This window comes from Limulus polyphemus, unplaced genomic scaffold (genome assembly GCF_000517525.1).
Source record: "Limulus polyphemus unplaced genomic scaffold, Limulus_polyphemus-2.1.2 Scaffold3501, whole genome shotgun sequence".
Classification (NCBI taxonomy): domain Eukaryota; kingdom Metazoa; phylum Arthropoda; class Merostomata; order Xiphosura; family Limulidae; genus Limulus; species Limulus polyphemus.
The window spans coordinates 27430-36897 of NW_013669111.1; the positions used below are offsets into that span (position 1 = coordinate 27430).

Consider the following 9468-nt stretch of genomic DNA (forward strand, 5'->3'; position numbering starts at 1 on the left):
TCAAATCACGTTATTTAATTATGTGTTTATCTGCATTAATATAAAGATTAATTAGCTTATGTACATTTCAAGAGTGATATAATCAAAACCTCTTGTTTCAGATTGAAGTTTTACTTAGTGCTACACATATGCACGTACATATTTATTATTCAAATCAATGTGAATAGTTGTTATTAAGAGCAAAGTTACACAAAGGGCTATTAGTGCTCTGCCCACCAGGGGTATCGGTTTTTAGCGGTATAAATCCGCAGACATGAAGCACCAATTGGAAAAACTTGAATGGGTAATGAAGAAAAACTTTAATATAAGTTTACCCATTCAAGCCGTCTCCAGCCATTATTAGTCTCAAAGTGGGTTCCTCGTCATCGAAAATGTTCAGTGTTGGATTTTTATGCCGCGACCCATAAATTGCAAGACGAGCACCATAACTACCAGGCCCTTTTATATAAATATATATATATATATACACACATATTACACAAAACCGTTCATAAAACATTAAGAAATAAATGATTGAACAATGAAAAAAAAACTGTTGTATAATGCTTGAGGTGATATCGATTAACATTCTATTAACGGTTCTTTTATTACAGTTAAATATTAAAATATTACGAAACATGGGATTTTTAGTTAAAATTTTATTTAAAATATTAATTCAATGTCCATTATAACATGGAACTATTTTATCATGAATGTTAAGCGTTTTTTTTTTGTTTTTTTTTTCACTAGGCGAGAAAAGTCCAATTTGCATAAATAGGCGTAGTTTCAACCAATACGTCAGAATAAACTGTGGAACGTCGAAATACAACTAGTGTTGCCAAGACCACTTAACTAAAAAAAAAAAAAAAAAGGTAAGGTAGTGGTCGTTGTTTTATTTAATAGTCGTCTATAATATTGAGTAGTAGGTTAGGTTAGTTTTTTTTTTTTTGGTTTGTTTTATTCTGAACTCGTTTATTTGGGCTTTTGTTTTTGTAGAAGCTAACTTCAACACATAATAAAATGGTTGTAGGGGTGGTTTCGGTGATTGACCGGGTTAATAAATAGCCTACACATCGTTACAATTTTTGAATCATCCTATCCCCCCACTCCTGTTCAATTAAAAGAAAACACACAATCGTGAACTTTCTGGTAAGCCCACTTGAAGTCCATATCGCCATTTTGAGGATAAGCCATAAAAGATCAGTTTTAAAAGTAAGTACCGTTTGTTTTGCGCTTATTTCGAACGTTAGTGCCACATATTTTTCTCGCGAGACTTGGCAACACTGTTTGCTACTTATGAAATATGCAACAAAGTCTACAGAAGCGCAGAATAATAAAAAAAATAATAAGCAGAGGGTATGGTCATAACATAAACCTTATGTAACTTGATTTTCACACAGTACACCAGGCAGAATCTTTTTAATTAATCATTGATTAAAATGTTAAGTTTAGCAATTTCCTTTGAAATTGCGTACAAGAATTCAGTTTAAGCCCCAAAAGTGAGCACTGTCGTCATGTTAATTAGAAACAACCTAAATATGTTAATTTATTACTTTCGTCCTACTCAGGCTACAGTTCATTTCATATCAAAAATTTCTCAATTCAGTGTGTCCGTTTACCTTGCTGTTTTTATAATTCGGGAAAGAAATGGGGTAGGTGGGTGCTTGTTCACTGATTTATTATTTAAAAATCCGATTATAATAGAGGGCTAGACCTGAATCCTAACGTTCAAATTTACGCTGTTACTGGTAATATCAATATTAAAGTCTAACACAATACTAGGCCTGTGGGCCTACTCCAATCTAAAACTCGTAACAGTGACACACATTTTTAACACCGTTGCTTTTGCATTGGTTCTGTAATTTTTTACAATTAAACATACTGTTACGTCTTTCATACGGAGATAAGTGTTGGGTTTCACAGTAGTACATTTTCATGTTTTGAGTTTGAGCGTAAACGGTGCTAAATAAAGACTAAAGTGTAAGTGCAACCTTTCACATGTATGATGTATAGCTGTAACTCCACCTATTTATGCAAATTGACTTGTTTCGCCTAATAAAAAAATCACGCGAGCGTTAAAGTAGTACCAGGCTTAATCAAATCGTCATATTATCACGGGCGTTAAAGTACTACAAGATTTAACAAAACCATCATTTTATCATGATCGTCAAAGTAGTACAAGGTTTAGTAACAACGTCATAAAACATTTTTAAACGCGAGATTTTAGAAATAATTTCAAAGTCAAAACTCAATTGTTTTTGTTTTAATATTGAAACAACTAATAATAGATTCTTTTAGTTGTTATTCGCGCAATAGGTAATTCGTATAATATACGATGAAAAACAGTAGTTAGAAGCGGGTGTAAGGATTGAGGCCGAGTTCCTAAAGAATCCTTCCACAAAAACACCCTTTTTTATTATTTTGCACCAGTACTCTTATCATCATAATAAAAACTGTAGTATTTAATCAGTTCTTGAATCTGCGGAATAACTTTATAAACATCCATTGCACTTGAACGAAAATTTGCATCAATTTATTCAATCCCTTAATTCTAACTCTGATATTTAGATCAACGTAAACCAACTTTTGAATTAGATTTTCTATTTACAGCGCAATATCCAAGCGATTAAGTTCCAGAGTATACATGATTTCTATAAGTCTGATACATAAACTTTTAAGTACGATAATAAAAATGAGATTATAGGCAGCATGGACTCAGGTAAAATTGAACATTGAAAATATTTGTTCATGGGTCACACATACAGTACTAAGCCGAAATTAACCTCATATTGGAAACAACTAATACAAACCCCCCAAAAAAAGTATAAAAACAGAAGAAGCTTAATTTATTTTTAATATATTTTTCTTCTTAGGTTTCAGTTTTTCTTTAAAATAATTCTCACGTTCAAATATCAACCAATGATTATGTTGAACATAAAATTTATATTTTAAAATATAAAGGCTTACATTTTATTTTTAACACATCACCAACTTATAAATCTACGTGCTATATTATTCTTTGAAACACAGCAATAAATAATTTCTTTTTATGAAAGATTCTAAAAACTTATATAGTTTAAAAGAGATTGATTTATTATTATTATTTATTAAACTTAAATTATATATATATGTGTGTGTGTAGAATTTGTTGGACAAATTTGTTTTGTGTACCAATCTTGGTCATTAATTATATTATTATAATATTTTTAAAATCAGGTTTTCTCATTCTATCACAACAACCAGAGGGACACTTGCTTGCATTCTTATTATGTATTTAATTACTGCAGGTTTTGCGTGACAAAATAATAAATGTTTGTGTGTGCGTGCAAGCTTGAATTAACCAAAAGGCATTCTGTCTTTTATGAACATATTCCGTTGTACTACATTTTATTCTTATTTTTTTCCATACATAACGTTTTGTTCGAGAGAAGCATTTTATTTGAACTGTTTGGTTGTTGGGGTTAACTGTTTCATAGCTTAGCTTTTTGAGTATTCAGGTTTAATACATTGTTCAACATTGATAATACTAATAGGGCTCATGATGCCAGTTTTTTTTTAATTCATAATATTGCCAAAAATTTAAGTAGTTATTTATTCTCTGATAGCTTTGCAGTACATATACTTTTTATACAGCTGTTTTCCTGAATTAGAGTGAAAACAGTCACTTTTTTTACGTAATTCTTTCCATAAAAAGTTCAATGTCGTCGTCACGAGCACAAAGATGTACGAGTTCCATAATAACATTAACTTTTACATGTGGAGGCAAGTCTATTCCTATTAATCTCCTATCATTTATAAAACGAAGCTTATATTTTACATTTTAAAACTTGTGTATGTTTGTTGTCGTCTGCAGAGCCATGTCGTTACTATGTGAATTGTGATGATAAAAATCAGATTATATCCATCCACCCGTTTATTACTGTCTGTACGTCTATCTTCTTCTGAAGTAATCCTAAACCTACCCATTTTTTTCAGTTGGATACGGACCGATCGATAAGCTAAATTCGAGACCGTCTGATTCGTTCGCCCTAGTCAGTCGCCACCAGGAGTCATAGCACGATCTTGTGACGTGACGAGCTTGGGGTTTCGGCTTTTATTACAAGACAACTGAGTCTCGCAAAGAAACAATACTCATGGCCTGGTAGCTTTGCCACTTTGGTTTTTAACGTTATTTGTAAATTGTGAAGTGTTTATTTGATATTCTTCGGTGATAATATTGCTAAAATTTATATAATAACAAAATGGTGGGCACTGTGTTAATGATAGACAAGGTGAAGAGTTCCATTCTCCAGTGTTTTTGTAGGGCGTGTCATGCTAGGGTTGTCGGTAAGACTTCATTCAATATATTTTTATTTCAATAGTTATTAAAGAAGCCGAAACCTAATTATATATGTAAATCCATATAATTTTTAGCAAGAAAATGAAATATAATACAATCTGTAAAAAAAAAAAAGACAAAACAACGAACGAAGAAGTTGTAGGTTTTTAATTAAATGAACTCCTTTTTGAGACATTTTTAATAATGGTAAGTAGCAGTATGTGTATTGTCTTAAACACTAGTTCTGCTTAAACAGATGAAAGGTTTGATCTTTTCATTAAAAACTCCTAGAAGTTCACTTTTATTGCACGTCAGTAACACATGTCAGTTCACAAAGTGTAATTTTGCATAATTATGCAATTGCCGAACAAAAACTAATATTTGATCTATTATTAAAAAAGTAACAAATTTTTCTTTTCTTAACATACACTTGTATCGAACCAAAGTACTTACAATTTTTTGCAAACAAAAATAACATTGGGAATAAGTAATAAACTATTCTGTGAAATCATATTTAAGAAATATTTGTGGATATACTTTTTTGTATTTTCCATTATAAGATACCACGAAAAGAAGTTAGAGAAAGATTTAACATGTTCTTTGTCTTGCAGAGAAACCACACCCAAGTCTGTCGACTCAGATGATAACTAATATGCAACCAAAAAAAATGGTATATCTAGGTAAGAATAGAGTGATAGTTAGGCTTATGTAATTATATATTTATTTTTACTGTATTAATTATTGTTATATTTCGATCTAAAAATATCTTCTCTCTCACTCTTTTTTTTTTTTTTTGGCGCACTAGAAACCGTTGATTTTATTTCGTACTGAGCAGTTCTAGTGCGCATCATGCAGTGACGCAATGACGAACTGGACGCTCTCGCATAACTGACTGTTAATAGTAAAATCTAAGATGTATATATACTGTATATATGTATGTGTATCAATTTGAAATTGAGACGCACACAATAAGTGTTAAAACACCCTGCTAGCTCATGAGTTTTGGTATTTAACGAAAACCCTCCTGGACAGAGAGGCTTGTAACAGATAAAAAGACAGATCTGAAATGCTATTTTTACGCACCACTGTTTTAAAAATCTGTAATAGACATATAAAAAAAAGGTAAGTAAAAACCATCTACAGTTTAATGTGATTTGTATTACGATTGTCCCCCCCGGGTGGGAAAGCGGTAAGTTTACGTACTTACAATACTAAAATCCGGGGTTTGATTCTCCACAGTGGACACAGCAGATAGCTTTGCTCTAATGCACAAACAAGCATTACAATTATTAGGCCTATTGGTTACCAATGTTTCAACTTTTGACAATCAAATCCGTCTTTTTTGTACACATTTGTGGAAAATTGAATTATGCAACAATACGGCATGTATGAAACATTAATAGCATTTTGTAGTGTTGTAACTAAAACTAGTGTTACGTCTCCGTTTGTTAATTGATTTTTCGGTAACTTCGTTCCGACGAAACTTTAACGACACAAGTCCTTACTTAATAAAACTGGTTTATTCTTTCCGAATATAACTTTACGATACACTTATTTTCAACAGTCGCTCTTTTACAAACGTTTTAACAACGAACGTTAACTTCAACAATACGTCTTACTCTGACTGCAGTTCAATTACTCACACATTACATTACCGTCACGTTGTCACCCTCTTTTATATACCAGACTACCCTATATCTAGTAAATGCTAGAGCATTCGTCAAAGTACAGGATAGTTCTAGAAAGTAGAGGGCGTGAGAATAGTCACGTGATCTCGATGACGCAACACTAGCTTATTACAACATTGTATAATGATTGATTTAACTAAATAAGACCACCATGTAATGCAACTGTTTTCCGAGTATTTATTTGTTTGTTGTCAAGCACAAAGTTACACAATGGGCTATCTGTGCTGTGTCCACCACTGGTATAGAAATTCGATTTTTAGCGCTATAACCCTTCAGACTTATCGCTGAGCCACCGGGGGGGGGGGGAGGTGGTCCAAGTATTTATATTATGACAAGTAATTGCTGAATGAACGTTCAAATGTCATATTAGAGCTATAACTTTGGTGCATAGCAAAATCTATTTTAAGAATTGTATAATAACTGATTCTTAGATAATAACCTGTGTATAATGAGATAAAAAACGATATAGAGAGATTGTTAAATAACCATGTGCGTAAATTAAATTTCAGTGAGCCATTTGTTAATTAAATATTTTGGAAAATAGTCACTATAAAAAAACTGATATTGTGAACAATTTTGTTTTACAGACGCATCTGTTGCATGCCCTTTACGCGATTTTCTTGAGAATTGTTTGTTTGTAATTAAGCACAAAGCTACACAATGGGTCATCTGTGCTTTGCCCACAACGGGTATCGAAACCCGGATTCTAGCGTTGTAAGTCGAACCTTATGGAATTTTGTCAGAAAATTCGCCCAATCTCAATTTCTGCCTGGCAATATACTAATTAAAACCAAATAGTTTCTTTATAAGTTCCACAATATTATTTAAAAAAGAACACAGTTGCATTTTCACGCTGTGTTAACAAAATCACCACAAAAATAAAACTCCTAGATATAGTTTTGATCATACTTAGGGAGTTGTCATTACTTATAGAAGGGTGGGGTAGTGAAAATAAGAACGAGCCATGATTTTAGATATTGCATTTTGCGATAAACTTTAGTTTTGGTCTTATTGCGAATGAGCCTCTTGTTAAATAAAATATCAGTTCTTTTTTTACTTGTATTTGGCATGTTTGTTCATAATGGCTATTTGTGTTCTATAAATAAATAAATAAATAAATAAATAAATATGTGTGTGTGTGTATATATTTGATGGCCGTGGCTTCAGGGAAATAACAATCCATATTTGGGTGCATCTGGTCAGTTAGGATTGTCAAATATTCATTAGCAGAGCTATGTTCATTCAAACGAGCCAGAGGTACATAGCCCATGTCTTGTAAATGAGCCCCGCATCATTATACCACCTCCAGAACTGTCAGGTTTTGAATATGGGCTGGGATTCTTTGCAGTAGGTGTCTGTGACTTGTTGGCGATAAATTGGAACAATAAACGAACAGCACACAATCCACTTGTTTTAAAATAATATATTCAAAACAAGTCAAACTTATCTACAGAAAATTATTTACACTATAGGATAGCACATCTGTATCTAAAACTTTAAATAATTATATTTTCTTCTCAAAAGTCCACACAGGATGGTTCAGTTACTTTAGATCCCAATTGACAAGATGGATTATTTTTCTCTACTCTGTTTCTTACTGCACAATCTACGATAAATTCATTACGTCATCCCATGGGTTATCACAGTTGTATCCAGAACTATAAATAATTGTCTTCTTTTCGTCAAAGTCCACACAGGTTTAATTACTTTATAACACTCATTAACAAGACTAATTATTCTCCTTACCTCAGTTAAACTTTTTTTTAAATATCGATCGTTACGGCTAAACTAACAATCACACAGTCTGACTTCACTTCTTCTGATTTAACTTTTTTACTAACTCATCTAGAAATCGCCCCTAACGACTAAATTGTCAATCACCAAGTCTAGGTCTTTCTAATTATCTTTCACTTAACTTGCTTTCTTCTTTTCTACACTGTTGGATGCCTATTTATAAATATTGCGACTGAGGTCTAGAACTTTCTAGCCCCCAGTGACAACAGTATTACACATAACGAGAAGCTTCGAGTAAGATGACGTCAACAATATTACGAAAGCCTAGTACAACAGTTAAACTACATACACAACGTACAGAGTAATGTAACGAAACTTGTAATAATTATAGCCTTTAAAATAATTACTTTTAACACTCTTGTCATGAAATCTGAATAAGAATTCTTACACTAAACAGTCTTGTATATGACTAACAAGAACCTTGTACAGAGAAGACTGTGGAGAATGGGTTCATGATTTCAATGGGTTATCACCACACTCTAGCCTTACCATCATGTGAAATGTGGTTCATCTGACCACAGTATATATTTTGTTGGTCAACGATCCAATCCAGATGACCTAGGCACCACAGAAGACGTTTTTTTTATTCAGTGTTGGCTGAGATAAGTAGTTTATGTTAGGCACAGGCTTACCAAAGTTTATTTTGTGGAGCTCCCTAGACATTGTTTAGTTGTTCTGATGAAACGGATGTTACCCATCAATTCATGCAGTTAAATGTCTGATAGCCCAAACATTTCTCAGTATTTGTCTCCTGTCTCTTTTTACATGGCAAAAAAAAGTAGATATGAGAACACCAAGGTCATGTCCTCGGTTCTTTTTGTCTTTCCTCCCAACTCTCTCTCTCACTCATATACACAATTAGAAGTTATAGGTTGGAACCCAAGTTTGAATCTCGTTATGGCAGTGCCTTTTTTGATAGTTCTTTCTTTTTGGGCACAGTTTTTCTTATTAGATGAAGATTTGTGATATAATAACTATGAAATGTAGACTCCGTCTTTGATTTTCATAAAATTGAGCATCTGTTTTTATAGACTCCTGGTGGGTATTTTTTTAGGTACTTTGTATAAACATCAAGTGAGGATTGGTCTATTCTAGATGTAGGGGTTTCTGATATTTTGGTCAGTGATTGTAATAGGTAGTCATATGTCCATGAAATAATTTAAATTAATAGGTTAACTTAAACTTTTTCCGTCACTGGGGACGGGTAGTTTTGCTTGTGGTAGATAAGTAAGGTTTACGACTTAGGACTTGCAAAACAAGCCCATTATACTTCATGGGAGTGAGGTGTAGATTGCAAGTCTACATGTACGTTTCAGCACATTGAAAAGTCTTTCATAACTTCAAACACTTTGCAAAAGTTGAAATGTACAGTTTACTACAACACAACATATATATATATAGGTAAATGAATAGCAGTTTCGAGTTTTGTATGTATGTATTTATCTATCTGTGTGTATGTAAAGACAGAGTTGATCTATTTGCTTATTGTTAAGCACAAAGCTTCATAATGGGCTGTCTGTGCTGTGCCCACTGCGAGTATCGAAAACAGATTTTTTAGCATAATAAGCTCTCAGACGTACGCCTGAGTCACCAGAAACACTTACAAAATATGCTTCCTTGAAAATCTTAATATTGTTGTGTTCTCTCAAAAATAATGTAATAATATATATATATATATATATATATATA

At 32.6% G+C, this 9468-nt stretch overlaps 1 protein-coding gene across 1 annotated transcript in view; it reads left to right on the forward strand.

Annotated features, from left to right (window-relative positions):
• Positions 1 to 4015: 4015 nt before the first annotated feature.
• The window catches only part of LOC106469460 (stathmin-like), a 20556-nt gene continuing 15103 nt past the window's right edge, over positions 4016 to 9468 (forward strand). Inside the window, exons 1-2 of the mRNA XM_022397998.1 lie at positions 4016 to 4305; positions 4909 to 4977. Coding sequence (XP_022253706.1) covers positions 4221 to 4305; positions 4909 to 4977 — 154 coding nt within the window. The 5' untranslated portion in view covers positions 4016 to 4220. The remainder of the gene's footprint in view (positions 4306 to 4908; positions 4978 to 9468) is intronic.